The sequence below is a fragment of the Aedes aegypti genome, chromosome 3 (assembly GCF_002204515.2).
Source record: "Aedes aegypti strain LVP_AGWG chromosome 3, AaegL5.0 Primary Assembly, whole genome shotgun sequence".
Classification (NCBI taxonomy): Eukaryota; Metazoa; Arthropoda; class Insecta; order Diptera; family Culicidae; genus Aedes; species Aedes aegypti.
In genome coordinates, this window is record NC_035109.1 from 280119809 (window position 1) to 280139051 (window position 19243).

The window sequence follows — 19243 nt, forward strand, 5'->3', positions numbered from 1 at the left end:
TGAATAAATTCCTGGAAAACTTTGGACATCAATATCTGGAGAATTACGTGCAGAAATAATCAGAGAAATTACTAGCATTATTTCTGTAACATTTGCAAAATTTACTTGACAAATTACTTAAAATCTTCGAAAGATACTACACGTGTAATTTCTAGATAACATCTGGAGAAATCTCTGGAGGAACTTCATGAGCAATATCTGGATGAAAGAATTACTGTAACAATGATTTTAGGATTTTCAAACAAAAAAATCACTGAACAAATTTCTCCAAAAACCCTGAAATAAACTTTTGTGGGTTCTCTTGGAGGAATTCCTTACGAAATATTTCCTAGAGTAACTACTAGAGAAATCATCCTAAGAATTTATCGAAAAATTACTAGGGGAAATCCTAGAAAAATTTTAGGCACAATCCCTGTGGATATACCTGAAGGTATCAGCGTTGTTCTACAGAAGGATTCTGGAAGAATTCCTTAAAGCATACCTAGTGAAATCAGTGAGGATTTTTTTTTTTTCGGGACGATACCTGCAAGCATTTTTGGCGAAATATATAGAGGAGAATTCATCCAAAGAATTCCCTGAGTCTCTGAATGCATTTTTAAGGATTTTCTGGAAAAATAATTGGAAGAGATCCTGTACTTAGTTCTTTTTCTGAGGTATCTACGAAGGAATTTCTAAAGCAATTGGGGAGGGTACGCGTGTAAATAACTATTTGATTTTCAAGAATTTCCACCTAGATCCACCGCAAAGATTCTCGTAAGATGTAGAAAGGACAGTACCGTGACATGCTCTATTACCGTGAGGTTAAAAAAAACTCTAGCTTCAATCGATCAGATAAAAATAACGTATGATTATTTTCAATTTTTTTTTATTTTATATAGTAGACCGTTTTATACAATTTGCATAAAAAATATGATTTGAACCATTTTGGAAATTTTAACCATAGTTACAGTTGATATTGTTAAACATACCAGTGTTCCAAATACCGTGCATCTGACCCCGACCACCGGGTCACATTTTGAAACTTCTCTCAATTGAACGAACGAAGCGCATCAAAATTAAAACTTTTATATCAAACAACGTATTGAGGTTTGCATCATTGATTCGGGAAATAAAATTTATATTTCACTTCGCCATTTTGGAATTATAACTGAAACACGGTATTTGGAACACATAAACAACCGTGCCCTAATACCGTGTGTTGGCACCAGGCGATTGCATTCAAACATTATTTTTGTTTGCTTGTGTGTGCAACTTTAGTTCAAGTTTGTAATGGCTTTCTAAATACTACTTAATGTGCTAAGGTTTGTGACTATCATTTAGAAAAATAAATAATATAAAATACTAGAAATCCACATAATTCCAAAATACACGGTACAGTCGCCTCTCCACATCTCGATATCGAAGGGACCATCGAGATAGGGAGAGATCGAGACATAAAACATATTTTTTAATGAATACTAGATTGGAAACCGATCCGTTGTTAGGAAAATATGAATAATAATAAACAAGCAGACGTCATTTCATGCTCCTCAATTTCGTTTAATCACGAAAATCTGGTCTAGTATCCTTTGATAAAGTGCTTATCGACATACGGAGAAAATTGGGAACGAAAATTCACCAAAACCACATCGAGATATGGAGATATCGAGATAAGGAGGATATCGAGATACGGAGAGAAAATTTATATGCAGAATGAAGGGACCGAGGAAATCATCGACATAAGGAGAGATATCGAGATGTAGAACATCGAGATGTTGGGAGTCGACTGTATTAGGCAACACACGGAATTAGAGCAGGTCACGGTATTTTCGAACTTCAACAAAATAGGTATTTCGTTCAACACTTTCATTGCAGCAAAGAAGGAAAAACTGGAACTGTAGTCAACTTTGGAAACACAACTTCCAATCCAAAAGAAAAACATTTTCAAAGATTTTATTTTGAAATTCTTATACCAATTATGGCATCCAATGCTCGAAGATAAAATAACCCTTTAACATTTAGATACTCTGTCTGAAGAATGTATGATTTCTGTAATGAAAAAAAAATCCCCGCGAAAGGTCATATCAATCGCGCCAAATCTGTAAGCACCCTTCTGATTTTATCCAAGGATCTGAATAATGTTCTCTAATAATAATCTCCTTTGGATCTGTTTAACATATTCAGCCAGAAATCCACGAAGCATCTGACAATCCCTGGCCTGGATCATGGGGATTGACGGTGCCAAAGTGAAGGTGCACCGTAAAATAATATCCGTTTGTATAAAATATCACCTTCCCAATACTTTGGCACACCTCTAACGGATCATGATTTATTATGAAACGGCTGCTTGCAGGCTGAGGATCTGTTAATATGTTTCTGCATATTATCAGGAACTCTTCGAATGGAGGGACCGCCAGGGCTCAGTAGTTACTTATGCACCACTACTTGTAGTTGCAGTTTGTTAGATGAATTGTAGCATCCTTTGTACTAATCGGTAATGGTGGATAGGTTTCGAAGCTAACGCATGATCCAACTTTTTGTTATGTGACTTAAAAGTGAGTATTCGGTGAGTTTCTGTGTAATTCGTCGTTATAAAATTAATGATTGTGAGAGTGATAATGATACTTGATGAACTGCATAGTGATGATAAACTGTTGAAATTGCATTTGAAGTGATTGTGAGGGTTACGTCAATACCACAGACATAATAATAACAGTATGCACTTATTTCTCTTTGAACAAAAACACTATTGCCTAGTTCTTTACACTTTTACAATGACAGTGTTCATAATTACAGCGAGTGCAATAGAAGTGATCGAAGAATTTTTTTTTGTTACGGTCGTTGTGGTAATTCGTAGTTCAGTTAAATAGTAAAAAAATAAATAAACATCCTTCAATTATTGGTAATAAAATAAATTGGTATGAAAGTGGCGTGATGTAATATTGGTGAAACTTTTAGCTGTGATAGTGGAAAGTGATAACGAAAGTTCATACATGATAATCGGATATAGAAGTGCTAGTGTCGACAGCAAAAGTGAGGCAATTATGTGACAAGTGAATAATAAAATAAAATGGGGAATGGGGACCTTTCAATAAAACTATTTCGTTCTTCACTTTAACCACTCTAGTAGCATTTCAGGCCTTATCATAGTTTGATAGTAGTCTGAACTACTAGACTGCAAAACTACTGTAAGGGCTGATTGCTGCTAGGGTACACAGTGACCATTTGAGCAACATTGCTTAGGAACGTCTGTGTGATGAACGCAATAGAGGCTTATAAAAGCAAATGCTGGGAAGGAGCTTAGGGCAGATTAAAAGTGCCAGTACTACCCCTATCGCTACCGACAAAAAAAAAAAAAAAAAAAAAAAAAAGAAATCCACGAAGCATCTGACAACGAGTACAAGCGGTAAGGTTGTGAGACAAATCTCGCGTAACTTTTCAAAACGGCCTATCTAACAATTCACACATTTCGAGTAAATCGAGCTTGAAGGTTGTGAAAATATATTTTGAAACTGTATCAAAATAAAACAATTTTTCCCCACTGTGTTGCTTGTAGAGGAAAGCAGTGTAATAGAGTTCAACGTAAGAAATGAAATTTTGTCAATTTATTTGGAAATTACACTGAAATCTATAAAAACATCAGATAGGACGTTTTGACCAAAAATATGTACATAGGATAAATCACATAGGTCGTTCTGTTTCAACAATTGTTACATTGGACATTCACTTCGGTCATTTTGTTTCAGTTATAGTAACATCGGACATTTTGATTTGAGCACACAGCAAGCATGTTTTATTTCATTTTGTATCCACGTGCGTTGAACTGCTTCAACATTCAAGTTGAACTGCTCATTTTGTTGCAGTGTGATAATCGCAGGCACCAGATGTGCTTTGTTTTGATTCATTTGAAGAAGGGACGAATGACCTTCGGGTTAAAGTCCCTCACAAACAACAACAATTTGATTCATTCAATGCCACGCCGTCACTTTTTCCCCTCCGTCTATCGGTGAGGCCATAGTAACGCGTCTGCGTCCGCGAACGCGATGCGATCAAAGGATTTCCTGTTGTTGATATTCTGCTTTGCGGGCTCGCACACGCGGACGCGTCGCTCGACGCGTTTACTATGGCAGCTCCCTATGTGTCCTATGTAACAACACAAGGAGCGGAAACGTTGAGCTGTACATGGGACTTTTTGCTTTCTCGCTGTTTTTCTCTCCAGCTTCCCCCCGTTTCAATGCTGGTTTTGCCCACACTTGTTCGTGTGTGAGTTACCCACTGCACGACGGGTGGTGACGACTGTGTTGCATTCGGCACCAGCCGTCGGCGCAAACAAGAAATAGCGGTGGGAAATGATGACGATGACGGCACCGTCGATTGTGTTGTAGGAAACCAATGCCAAACAAATACATACAGCTTCTCCGATCTTCGGTGAATGATTGCTCTGCAAATATATGTGCGCAAGTCGCGCATGCACGTTGCTCGTGTTGCTACCGTGCCAAAATACAGTTTTGTGTACCTCGTTCTCTTTTTGTTATTTATTTGAACGTATTCAATATTGCGAGGCAGAGCGACTCTGAAAATATCGACATTTTGTTGCGGTGTGCTAATCGCAGACACCAGCTGTGCTTTGTTTTGATTCCCTCAATCCCACGACGTCACTTCTTCCCTTCGTCTATGTGTCCTATGTAATAACAGAAGGAGGGGAAACGTTGAACTGTATGTAGGACATTTTGCTCTCTCACTGATTCTCCCTCAATTTTCCCCCCGTTTTTATGACGGTTTCGCCCGCATAATCATGTGTGAGTTTCCCACCGCATGACGTGGTGGTGGTGACGGCTGTGTTGCAATCAGCACCAGCCGTCGGTTGAAACAAGAAATTGCGGTGGGGAATGATGACGATGACGACACCGTCCATCTTGTTGTAGGAACTTGAGAAAGGAGCCCACGCCTAACAAATACATACAGCTTCTCCTCCCTTTGGTGATTGATCGCTCTGAAAATATGTGTGAGCAAGTCGCAAATGTACGTTGCTCGTGTTGCTGCCGGGAAGCATATTTATATGCTTGATCGATCATGCATCTGAATCAGATTGATACAATGACATCATGATGCTCAATCTTCTGCTCAATATCATTCCCCTATATGCACGCAATGCGCTAAAATATGAAAAGAGAAGTTGCAGCTGATCCAATCCAGCGAAACGGTAAAACATGGTTTGGGAAAATGACCAAAATACAGATTTGTGTAACTCATTCTCTTTTTGTCACTTGAGTGTTTTCAATTTTGCGAGGCAGTGCGACTCTGAAAATATCGACTGAAATGATTGAGAAGCAGTTATTATGGCATTCTATACATCTAAGTAGTGTCTCAGACACGCTTCTACAAATCATTCTGCCTTTTAAACTCCATTCCAAAGCTTTATTCAGGAATGTCCAATGTAACATTAGAATCGTGTTTATTCATAAATGTTACATAGGACATGTGGTTGGTTCTCTGATCAAAGGTCCAATGTAACAATTGATTAAAAGTGATGCAGTTTTGAACATTGGTCATTTTGTTAAGCTTTTAATAGATTAATTTATTGTTAATATATCAGAACGAGTGTTCTAGTGTGCTGCTGAGTGGTGCAACGCAAATGATTTGCAATGATAATCTCGATTTGTTTACATTTGTTACTTAGGACGTTTTGAAAAGTTACGCGAGAAATCTGCTTCAAATCCTCCTCGAAACTTCTTCTTCTTGGTATTGGAGGGGTAAATTAGCAGAGAGAACAGTAAAACACGTCTTTACAGATCGAGGCAAAACATTTGAATGAGCTTTATTCATTTCCTCCTTTCCATTCCCTTTTGAGCTTCATTCAGTCAGCTCCTTTTACACTCGATTGGCGCGCGATGCTGAATGGCGCAGGGCTGCCATCACTCCTCCTCATCGCGCAGAGATCGCAATCCAATCCTCTCGCGTATGTCCTCCAATTTTACCCTGTTCAGCGGTTTCGTAAAAATGTCCGCCAACATATCCGCCGATGGGCAATAAGTTACATTTACGTTGTCGTTTTCAGCCAAATCCTTCACGAAGTGATATTTGGTGTCCACGTGCTTCGAACGCTTCAGTCCTGCATTCTGCTCCAACATCTTGATGCAACTTTGGTTGTCTTCGAAGATCTGTACTGGTTCCTGTACAGGCTCCCCGAAGTCCTTCAATAGTTTTTTCAGCCAAAGCAGCTCCCGACAACTTTCAGCTAACGAAATGTACTCCGCTTCCGTCGATGAAAGTGCCACACACGATTGCTTTCTGGCACACCATGAAATCGGGCCACCACCCAGTTGAAACAGGTAGCCCGAATTCGATTTTCGGTCCTTCACATTTCCGGCCCAGTCTGCGTCCGCGTATCCTCGAAGTTCTTGTCTGTTTACAGCCAATTCCAACTTCAAATCACTCGTAGACTTCAGGTAGCGCAGAACCCGTTTTGCTTCCGTCCAATCCGCATTCGTTGGCTTGCTTACCTGCCTTCCAAGAATGGATGTACTAATAGCGATGTCTGGCCGGGTATTTACTGATAGATACAGCAAACCACCGACAAGGCTCTGGAACTTTTCATTGTTCGGTAGACTCTCCAGCTCCTCCTTTTGCTGTAGGTATCCGACGTCCATAGGAATCCGTGATCCCTTAGCATCCGCAAGTCCGAACTGTGCAACCAACTTGTCGATATAAGCCTTTTGGTCCAAGCAGTAGGCGTTGTTCTTCCGCGTCACTCTTATTCCCAAAAAATGTTTCACTTCACCAAGTGTTGTAATCTGGAACTCGCTAGCTAAAGCCTTCACAACTCCTTCGTAGTCTTCATCACGTGATGTAGCGATTAGCATATCATCCACATACACCAGGATATACACTGTGCCGCCGCTCGTCTTCCGCACATATAAGCACGGGTCAGCATCCGCCTGCCGGAATCCCAGTCGCTTCATAACATCATTCAGCTTTTGGTTCCAAACCCTGGCTGATTGCTTCAAACCATATAGGCTCTTGCGCAAACGACACACCTGTCCTTTTTCCACTCGTAGTCCGGGTGGTACCCGCATATAAATGGTCTCCTTGAGATCGCCATTCAAATATGCAGTTTTCACGTCAACGTGCCTGACCTGCATCTCATCTCGTCCAGCGATGGTCAGCAGTGTACGAAGCGTCACTTGCTTCGCGACTGGGGCGAATACCTCGTCGTAGTCCAGGCCATATCGTTGCGTGAAACCTTGCGCTACTAATCTCGCTTTATATCGTATTAGTTTACCTTGCTCATCCTGCTTCTTCTTATAGATCCAGCGGCATCCGATGGTCTTGCTTCCTGGCGGCAACGACGTCAAGTCCCAGGCCTTGCACTCCCGCAATGACTTCAGCTCGTCGTTCATGGCGGCCTTCCAATGGCCATTCTCAGGATCACTCACTGCCTCTTGGTAGCTTCGGGGTTCACACTGTTGACTCCGAGCCAGTTTACCATCCGCCACGTAACGTTCAGGTGGAATACCTTTCGTTGACCTTCCAGACCGACGAGGTGTAACGGCGAATTGCTCCTCCTGCAAATGCCTCTGGATCGAAACTAGTTCGTCGTCCTGTCGAGAGACAACACTGCCATTGGCATCTTCATATACACTCCGATCTGCTGGATTTTCAAAACCAATATCCAAATTGTCGCAAGATTCTTCTTCAAAACCACGGAATTCTTCCTCATCGTCACTATCTGCGTACGGCTCATCTTCGGAATCTTCATCGGACTCGTCCGACTCTTCATGCTCCATGTTGCTGGACGGTTTCACCGGAGGCACCACGAAAATTTCGTCATCGACTGCATCCGGAATCTCTCGATCACTTGACGGCAAGAAACGAGCATCACGACTGAAAACGATTTCGTTTGTCTTCAAGTCGATGAAACGCCACGCTTTATGCTGCTGGGAGTACCCAACAAACGTCAATTTTGTCGCCTTCGATTGCAGCTTCGTCCGTTTTTCCTTCGGGATGTGCACATAAGCTTCCGAACCAAAAATCTGGATCATGCTCATGTCTGGCTTCGTACCGTGCCAAATCTCGTAGGGCGTCTGCTGCACCGGTTTCGTTGGCAACATATTCTGCAGATGATTGGCCGTGTTAACCGCCTCAGCCCAGTAACGATAATGCAACCCAGAATCGATGATCATACACCGTGCCATCTCTACCAGCGAACGATTTTTGCGCTCCGCAACTCCGTTCTGCTGTGGCGTGTATGCTGTCGTAAACTGCTGCTGAATTCCTTCCTGCATGAAAAACTTGACCAACTCTGCGCTGCGGTACTCTCCTCCTTGATCCGATCTGATGATCTTCGGGGGTCTACCAAACTGCGTTTTCATCAAACTTACGAAATCTCGGATAACGTCCACGGTATCCGACTTCTTCCTAAGAATGTATAGAGTGGTAAAGCGGCTGTAGTCGTCGATCAGCGAAAGAAAATACCGACGACCTCCAGGTGTGGCCGTTTTCATCGGCCCACACAAGTCACTGTGGATCAAATCCAACACCGCTTTCGACTTACGCCTCACTTTCTTAGGAAATGGTCGCCTTGCCATCTTTCCCTCCAAACAGGGTTCACAAGAATAACGAACAGAGCAGTTACGTACCTTGATGCCTGTTGCCAAAGCTTTCCGCTCCAGATCCAGGATAGCTTGAGTATCACGATGTCCCAGCTTCCTGTGCCACTCGTGTATGCAGTTCTTCGTATGACACTGATCCGAAACTGCACTAGCACGTTCAACCATTTGAAGATGGAACAGACCCTTGCTTGACGGCGCAATAGCAGCAATCTTATCACCGTTCGCAATCCTACATCCGTTCTTGTCGAAGATTACGCTCGCTCCCTTCTGAACGAGCCTGCCAACGGACACGAGATTCATGTCGAGATCAGGAACGAAAAGCACTTCACTCAACAAAATTCGCGTTTCTGCGCCACCACCTCCGATGCAAAAAATCTGGCACAATCCGACGCCTTTCACCGCTGCATGTTTACCGTCGGCAACCGTAACCGATTTCGGAGTGTCCATCCGCGGTTCATTGAACGACACGAAAAACTTCCGATTTGCGCACATATGCGAACTCGCACCGGAATCGACGATCCAGTCTTTCGCCGCGCACTCACTGGCAACAAACGCACTATTTCTCGGTTCTACGTTCACATCGGAATTGACGACACAACCATTCGTCACGCACTCTCTGGCAAGAAAAGTAAATTCTTCCGATCGCGACGTCGCAAGCTTCGCCTTCGCGAGCTTTTTCGACACTTTTCTCACTTCGCTGTGCCTGCTCACTGCTGAGCTACTGTCACCTTCTTCTTTCTTCTGCCTCAGCCACAAGCTGCAGTTTGCTTTCTTATGACCGGGCTTCTCGCAGAAAAAACACACCGAGTTTTTCTTCTTGTCTTCCGCTTTGAGAACAACCGAATCCACTACCGACGAATCACGACGCTTGTGCACTTCGTTAATGATCTTCCCTTTCACAAGATGCATCGTTAGCTCATCATCAGCTCGGTTCTCTAGCGTCGTCGTCAAGGCATCGAACGAACCAGGTAAACTTCGAAACACTAAAACCACCTGGAGATCTTCGTCTAGTTTTGTTCCAGCATTAGCCAGCTTCTCGAACAAATCCTCAAACTCCATCAGGTGTTCTTCGATGTTGTCCCCGTCGTGGTACTCCATGTCGCAGATTCGCTTGAGCAAATGCACTTTGGTCGTAAGCGTCTTCTTCTGGTGCTGCTTTTCCAAATTGTCCCACACTGCTTTCGCGGAATTCGTATTCCGGATATGCCCGTGTTGACTTTTTGTCAGCAATAAACCGATCGTCGCGCGCGCTCTCTGGTCTCCCTCGTCCCAGGCAGCCAGTTCCGCGACGTTCGAACCCGAAGCAGCCACTTCCGGCTTCACTCCCGGCGAGACATACTTCCAAAGTCCTTCTCTCACTAACAAAAACTCGACTTCCAATTTCCACGAATCGTAATTATCGTTCGTTAACTTCGCGATACCAATTTTCTCCATTTTTGTTGAATTTAACACTTCCGGAAAAATTCCAACAAACGCGCCACGACTTGTCTGAACGTGTTCACTTTGCACAAAAACAAAATGGCTACTTCACAGGCCCATAACCTATTGGAGGGGTAAATTAGCAGAGAGAACAGTAAAACACGTCTTTACAGATCGAGGCAAAACATTTGAATGAGCTTTATTCATTTCCTCCTTTCCATTCCCTTTTGAGCTTCATTCAGTCAGCTCCTTTTACACTCGATTGGCGCGCGATGCTGAATGGCGCAGGGCTGCCATCACTTGGCATTACGTCCTCACTGGGACAAAGCCTGCTTCTCAGCTTAGTGTTCAATGAGCACTTCCACAGTTATTGACTTAGAGCTTCCTTTGCCAAAGTTGCCATTTTCGCATTTCGTATATCGTGTGGCAGGTACGATGATAGTCTATGCCAAAGAAAGTCAAGGAAACTTCCATTACGAAAAGATCCTAAATCGACCGGGAATCGAACCCAGACATCTTCAGCATGGCTTTGATTTGTAGCCGCGGACTCTAGCCACTCGGCTGAGAAAGACTCCCCTCCTTGAAACTAGCGATGTTAAAAATATAATAGAAATCTTCAAGACTAACAATTCAAAAGGCCTCATCTCCAAAAAGTAAACAATGAGAAAAATGCATTCTTGTTTTGTCAAACAATAAATCAAATTTAAATTATGAATTTAAGCATTGTATGTTATTTTATCGCCCAGAAAGTCGATGGATAAACTGATTTATAGCTATGAATATTCATTACTATCATTTTAGCAAAAAATCCTGCTAAAAAAAACGAGTCAAAGGAAATGAGGCTTTTATTTCACCAGAGGCGACTAGTAACCTCACTTTTTACCTGTTCTACGCATCTAAAAATCTTTTTTCGACAAATTGAGATTATAAAGCAAATAGTAAATGATTGGAATCTTCCTGTCTAGCAAATATTTACTTGATAGATGTAAATTGGTTGCATAAAATCAAGAATTTCTATTCGTGGAACAGGTAGATTTGAGGTTAGGGAATCGCCACTGTATTTCATCAAAAGCTGTGCAGCCCTTTTCATTTGTGCCCATAGACGCCGGCCGACGCTGATGAGGCCTGTGAGTTGACGCCTTTGTTTACTCTAAAATGTGTTGAGGCCTTCTAGTTGTGGCTTGTTTTTTCATCATCTTCTGATGTGGCCTTTTGAAAATCATTCAAAATTGATGATGAAATAAGAAATTTGAAGTGTAGAAGAGTGTTGAGTGGTGAAGTAAAGTACATGGAGATCCCTACAGCAAGAGAAGATTCGTGCGGTCGATTAAATATGTGATTGATTGAACCCTTCGTCATCCATGAACATTATGTATGTGCTACGCGAGTTTGTCGTCGAGAAAATGTATGGAAATATTGGTTCAATTGAAATAATATTGCAATTGAACGTTATTTTTCATGCAATTGAAACCAAATAGTGTTTTTGTTGATAATTTGTGAAGTACAGACAGGCTAACACAGGTATTATTAGATAGTATGATACAAAATACATCAGTCTACAGAAACCCGATAATGTTCGCCGTTTAGACAACCACTGTATAAAATAATACTAGGAGCAGTCGCTCCGTAGCATAACCTGCATCTACTTAGTGAATTTGGAACGTTTTCGCAATCTACTTTGCAATTTTGATGTTTGTTTAACAGGCCTCAACTCGGTTTCCGTCAGATAGGGGCCGTCCATAAATGACGTAGCATTTTTTCACTGATTTTTTACACCCCCCTACCCCCTCGTAGCATTTCGTCACAAATGCTGATACTCCCCCTTGGAAAATACGTAGCATATCAAGCACACACCCCACCCCCCCTCTATATATTTTTTATTTTTTATTTATTTCCTCAGCGATAGGTTTGAAACAAAAAATTGGAATTCAGAAGTTCAATACAATATTAAATATTAATTACTGACTAAAATGTACGGATAATCTAATCTAACAGTTTGATATACAGTAGCGCTCAAAAGTAATTTGGAAAACAGTTTCAAATAAACATATTTCCTGTTACATAATTTTACTGTCCAGTTCAATAAAGGCTAAATTTAATTAAAGTTTATTATTGAAAATGTGAAAAAAAATTGATTGAATTGATCAAGCTCGTTAAGGTACAATATATTTTTTAGTTTATTGAACAGACATTTCGTTATTAGAGGATTTATTTTTTTTACTTATTCTTTGTTAGGAAATAGATTTCAATGAAAATGAACAATAAAATATATTAATTCGAAATGAATGTTCGTCATTATTATCCAAATTTAAATCCATTTAGCAATTAGTGGCCAGATATAGAAAAAATTACACTTGAAATATTTGGAATGCTTAGAAAATTTTAGAGATTATTTTACAAATTATTTATCTCTATTAATATTTCAGCTGAACTTCATTATCGATCCTCATACTAAAAACCTACACAACCTATAATAAAACAGTTAAATAAAAAAAAAATCAAATTACCGAGTTATCAATAAAATTGAATTATATGGTAATTTCGATAACACTCGAATCTGTTGTCCTTATTAATATTCAGGCTATTCCATCAAGAGCATTGATACATCAAAATAAATCGATAAGTTGATTGAGTGAGATCTCCTGCAACATTTAATGCATAAAACACGGTATAAATATCTTGTCTCATGTTCTATTTGCCAAATAGAGCATATTTTATTCTCTAATATTTACATTATGCCTTTAAAAAATATGTTGGATTGCATTTATCAAGAAAATCTAAAATTTCTTAGTTTATTTTTCAATCTTGTCATATGAATGTTTTAAAGCTGAATCATCATTTTATAACCCAAGTTTATAGGTCAAACAAAACTAAAGTTTGATAAAATAATAATTGTATGCCATTTTTTCTGCGCCTCTCTTTTTACCGACATGATTCAAAATGCTACGTCGACTAGCTAGGACCCCTCCCTCCCCCTCGTCACACATCGTAACAAATTCGTGAAAACCCCCTCCCCCCTAAAAAGCTACGTCATTTATGGACGACCCCATATAGAAATGAGGCCTTTTTGAGAAAAGGCCGCATTTGCGATGAATATCCTGGTTAGCGGAAAATGAGATGGGGCCTTTTAGAAAAATGTTATTTTTTCAACTTTTATGCATCTTTTTAAATGACTATTGTATGTTTTAGTAAGAATAGGCTCTTATACACTGAAATCAGCAGAAAAACAATTTGTTTACATTTTGGACTTGAGGCCTTTTCAATTGTTGGTCTTGAAGTATCCCTTTAGCGACTCACCAAAAGTTAGTCATGATGCTAAGTACACGCAAAAAAATTGTGCGGTAAAAACTACCATTTTAGGGGGTTAACTTAAGCGCTCGCACCGGCAATTTTCAGCAGACCAGAAATGCGCTTGATTTTACCATGTCTGTAGTCGAAATCAGATTGGAGGAAATTATTTCTGTCGAATGTACCAGTAATGTGGTGGGCTGTACCGTAAACATGGTAAAATGTCATGAAATTCCATGGTAGTTTTAAGAATGGGCGTAGTCAGCTAAAATAGTAGTTTTTACTACAGAATTTTTTCCCGTGTACGAGTTGTCAGGCAGTCGTACATCCTGATGTGTTCCACAATTTCCCAGTCATTTGAAATTCCCGTGTTTTTTTAACCGCTTTCTCTGGAGGGACACCCTGATTGAAGTAAAAGTCGCAATAACAAAGCGGGTAAAGGAAACTTACATTGATCAGTTGACTTTCTTCCTCGCGGATGAATTTTCCGGCGTACTCCTTTCCCATCTTTTCCCTCTCCGGCATCTTGTTGAAGAGGGTCTTGTCTTCGACGACGGTGGCATTGCAGTAACCTCCGGAGATCACAACCCGGTTGAACGGCTTGCTGAAATCGAAGAACTCGTCGATGTCGTCCATTTTCCTTTTGCAACAGCTGAAGCGCACAAACACCAGCTAGACAAGCGACTTCCGAAATCAATTTTCTGGGCAACAAAACGCACTACACTTATTCGTATAATAGTTTTCAGATACTGGACACACTCGGTTTGCTTTTCGAATCGAATTATTCCAACAAAATAGTTTCTAACGTTTTAAAAACTGATCACAAACACGCGCGATTCTGATTTACATCCGGACGTAGTCAGCTTTCAACAACAAATGACAGATGAGCACGAAAAGAAAGAGGTTTTGCGTGCGAGTGAGTGCCCTCCTCATGGTACTCAATTTTGAAAGCTGTAATCAGCGTTGCCATTTGATTGGATAAGATCCAAAGTTTCAAATCCCGAAATTCACCGTTGAACTAAATTCGCTCGGTTTAAACAAGTGTTGACTCTTGTGCGGTGTTGGATCAGGTGAGAATCAATCAGAAGCGTATCCGCTCAAGTTTCAAAATCCAGTAGATGCGATCGGCGATGGAACCCGCACAGACAATGTTAAGCAAATCGGATGTCTCCATAGGAAGAAAGAACTACAGAGTCGCCGTCAGAGCCCATTTATACATTAAGAGCCAAGTTTTCTTGTTCGGTACAATGAAGAATTCTTTTCATGATATTTTATGTTGTTAGGTGATGTATGAACATTCCATACCATTTTGTTTCCAGTTATTGAAAATATAGGGATTTCCAAATTCAATTTATTCCCTGAAAACAACCTCAATTTATGTGCAATCTGATCTTAGCGTGTTGAAGTTGTTTGATTCCTTCACACGGTCGTTTGAGAATACCCTTTAATGGGTAAAAATTTACCCATTTCCGCTACAAGTGCCTCTCCACATTTAAAGAGTAAACACGGTTTACTCTTTAACGGGTAAAAGCGGTTTCTGTCACATGATGGGTAAATTTTTACCCTTTTTGTAAATCTCGCTTGCGGCATAAAAAGGGTAAAAATTTACCCATTTTTAGAAGGGGAATGCAAATTATCATAACCTCAACTTAAATAATGTGTTTCGAAATAAAATTACAATACAAATACTTTTTTATTACGAACAATAAGAATTATTTTACAAATATAGTTTTAATTAACTTACTTTTATATTATTCACACATAAGTTCCTCTAATCTGTCAATTGTTGGTATTTTGCTGCAGCCGGCTGGAACCGAGGCAGGAATAACAGGGAAATCTGAAATGTCTGTGTAATTTGAGATCAACATAAATTTAACAATACTATATAAGCCTTACCTCTTCTTTGAACGCTGTTTTTGCAAAGAAAGAAAAGATGAACTTTTATTTATTATTATACTTAATCTTCGGAACTGAGCACAACACAGTTGCATGGAATGTTTGCTTTAACTATTTTTACACCCATAAATGAGTTTTTGAATACCCATTTTTAATCAGCAATGGCCAAAACATAATGGGTGTTTATTTACCCTTTTCATGATTTCAAAATTCCCCCATTTTATGACAGAAATGATTGCTATTCGATAATGGGTATGTTTTTACCCATTAAAGGGTATTCGCAAACCACCGTGCACGGGAAAAAAAAATCTGTGGTAAAAAATACTACACGCAAAAAAATTGTGCGATATGAACTACTATTTTAGGGGGTTATTGTATTTTTTGGTAAAATCCAGAATGCGATCGCAGCTCAGTTTGGAGCTGCGAACTTATTTACACAGTGAGAGAAAATTGCACAGAACAAAGTATAAAAACTCTTCTCATTTCTTACTCAACTAGCAGCAAAATAAATGAGAATTCATATTGCTTATTAATAATCATTGCCAAATTAGAGTAATGCACATTAGAATTGATGAAAATAAAACTGTTTTCAATCAAATTTCGACATGCGAAATGTCAATTTCACAAGCTGTAGAACATTTCATTGAAGTTCGTCAATAATGACTAAGTGTGTAAGAGGTCAGTTTAGCCGTTTATTTACATCTGTTAAAGCCGCCAGGAGTAATCACAGCCGCCGTCCCATAGTTTCGACTTTGACATTAGCTTCGCATCCTGAAATCTTCGCATCTCATGAGCAGGCGCGAATACGGTTTGGTGCTGCGAAGCCAATAACTTAAGCGCTCGCACCGGCAATTTTCAGCAGACCAGCAACGCGCTTGATTTTACCATGTTTGTAGTCGAAATCAGATTGTTGTAAATTATTTCTGTCGAATGTACCAGTAATATGGTGGGATGTACCGTAAACATAGTAAATTGGTCTAAAATTCCATGGTAGTTTCAAGAATGGGCGTAGTCAGCTACAATAGTAATTATTACCACAGAATTTTTTCCCGTGTATTATTGGGCTCTGCACTGTTTTGATTATGTATTAGATTTTGACGTTTACTGGCCTTGTTGTTTACTAATTTCATGGTAGAGTGAAAGAGCGAGCATGATTTTTGTGCAGAGCCCCATAGCTGACTACACACTAAGCTCTTACGGTGAATTTCACCGTAATCTCAACAGCTGAACAGTTCGGTGAAATAAAACACTGGAATTCCTTCGAAATATTACGGATTCCGGTGATTTTTCACCGAATACTGTAAAAATTTACCGTACTCCGTTAATTATTTAATTATTTCACCGAACTGTTCAGCTGTTGATATTTTACAGGAATCCGTAAAATAATTTAAGTTTGTACGCCCATTCTTGAAACTACTATGGAATTTCAGACCAATTTAATCTGAAGACGGCCTTACAGTTGAGGTCGAAATACGCGTATCTGTCAAAGGATACAAACTCTAGTGGAATTAAATGGTATAGTACTAAATTCGGTTTTTTTCATCAACTTATAGGTATTCTACTAAGCAGCTCGAAGATTTATTATCAATTTACTATGTTTACGGTACATCCCACCACATTACTGGTAGATTTGACAGAAATAATTTAAAATTTGATTTCGACTACGGACATGGTAAAATAGGGTAAAATCAAAGGCATTTCTGGTCTGCTGAAAATTGCCGGTGCGAGCGCTTAAGTTAATCCCCTAAAATGGTAGTTTTTACCGCACATTTTTTTTGCGTGTTTGAGTGACCTCCGAGGAACTCAAATTCAACAACATGCCGGTCACTCATGTGCATAAGAACACTCTAAAAGTTTCTACTCAGAGTCTGAGTAATTACCACCTAAAATTCGATATTTTCCGTTATTCTATTATGGAATACTTATTAAATAATTAACTATAAGCGGTTGTTTAAATAGCGGTTTGAAAGGTGCAAAATGGCATTTTTGGTCATAAAGAATCTGTATGCAAATTTTCAGGCGATTCAAAATATACAAAAATTAAATTTAAAAATAATTCGTCATGTTCGGTGGAATTGCTCACTTGTTAAATAATTAACTATAAGCGGTTGTTTATGATTGGAAAATCAAAGTAAAACGAAACGAATAATTCGTTATTAATTAATTAATTATTAATTTCGATACGAACTCTGATTCAAGAGTAGCAATTTTCCCTAGTGAGGACACGTTCTGCTCGTTCTTGCGTGCAAGTTTTGTTGTTTTCAAATACAGTCGATTCTCCGCATTTCGATTATCCAGTGGAGCGTCGCACAGTGCTGCGTCCTTTGGACAAAAGTGAAAAAAGGCACCTATTTGATTGCATCAAACCAAGTGTAAATGAGTTGTAAAACATCCTGAACTCGGTTATTTATAAGACCAGATCAACCCAAGTTGTTGAACAGTTTTATTGATTGGCGTGGCTTCGGTAAATTAGAGTTTAATTTATATTTTGTAGCGATTTATGTTCTTATATGATAAATATTTTCTTAAGTAATAATCGAAAGGGTAAGTATCAGTATTGAAAGGGTTCAACACATAACGCTGCATGTGATTGTGTTTGTTTTTTTCGTACAGGTGTCTTGTGAGAACTAATTTAGTTTAGCTTCCATATCTTTTCTTTTCTACATAGAACAATACTGGGGGTAGTTTGCCCACGTTAAGGAAAACAGCGATTTTAGATGTGAAAAACATTATTTTGTGCTCTTTTTAATAATGGTCGGATAAGCAAACATGTTTTCTATCATTTTAGTTTTTGCACCGCTGTGCGGGATGACCTCCTTTTTCGATGCATCTCATAGCTAGCATGAATGTTTAAAAACTAATCTATGATCATATAACGGCTATTCGTAGTGTATTATTGAAGCTTCTCACATTTTTTGTTGGTCTTATGTTGGTGACGGTACCCGAGGAGGAAAGAATAACTCGCCAATAACTTATGCATACCATATTTTGGTATCATACCACAATTAGGTATTATTCAGTTATCAATACCTCATTTTGGTATTATAATGGTATTGAAAAAAATGTTTAAAACAATTAAAAACACCTTATTTTGGTATTCGACAGCTATTGAGGACTGCTGGAGGTATTGAACTAGTATTGAAAAATTTCACTTTTTATATGAAAATCCATCAAGTATTATTTAGGTATTACAATACCTGATCTAATTATCAGCTTGGTATTTGTAGAATATGCATAAGGTATTATTTGAGGTATTTTACCTCTTATGCAGGGCTCATTCATACCTCATTCAGGTTGTAAGTATTGGAAATTATCTGGTATGGAATACCTCAATTTGGCATACAGTAGTTATTTTCTTCTGCTCGGGTAGTCATCAAACCTTTAAATGTATTTACTTGGAAGGTTTATCTTCAATCGAAATGATATTAGGGGTCATGCACAAATTACGTCACGCTTCAAGGGGGGGAGGGGGTCAAGCCAAGCGTGACAAGCCTTACAAAATTTTCGAAGGACTCATACAAAAAACGTGACAAAGGAGGGGGGAGGGGGTCGAAAATGTTGAAATTTAGCGTGACATAATTTATGTACCATCCCTTAATGTGAAAATAATTCAAGCCCCTCAAAATTTCAGGAAATTCAATACTTATACACACTTAATTCAGAATGCCGAATCTCGGCTAATTTTAACCGAGATTTGCACAGCCGAGTAGTCGGCAAACAAATTTCATGAGAACTCAGTAAATAAAAGCCGAGTATTAGTTAATCACGCTTCGTTGCTAAGCAACCTGACAACCTGTTAGCTGAGTCTCGACTAAAATTGAAAAACCGAGATTGGCACAGCCGAGCTCGTGAAAAAAAAATCTAAGTGTGTAAGCCAAGCTTTGATCGATTGGTCCCAACTCAATCAGCAAGTAAAATCCATCAAATTCTCAGCGAAAAAAGTTGACTTCATACATTATTGACAAAATGTATACAGTATTTTCAAATGAAAAGTTATGATCTTCGAAAACATCGGTAGGATTATTACGAGGTGTTGCGGTGCATCTGCC

At 39.4% G+C, this 19243-nt stretch overlaps 1 protein-coding gene across 1 annotated transcript in view; it reads right to left on the reverse strand.

Annotated features, from left to right (window-relative positions):
* The window catches only part of LOC5577484 (probable ATP-dependent RNA helicase spindle-E), a 60938-nt gene extending 46756 nt beyond the window's left edge, over positions 1-14182 (reverse strand). The window contains exon 1 of the mRNA XM_001663352.2: positions 13749-14182. Within this exon, the coding sequence (XP_001663402.2) occupies positions 13749-13934 (186 nt within the window). The 5' untranslated portion in view covers positions 13935-14182. The remainder of the gene's footprint in view (positions 1-13748) is intronic.
* Between the last annotated feature and the right edge of the window lie 5061 nt (positions 14183-19243).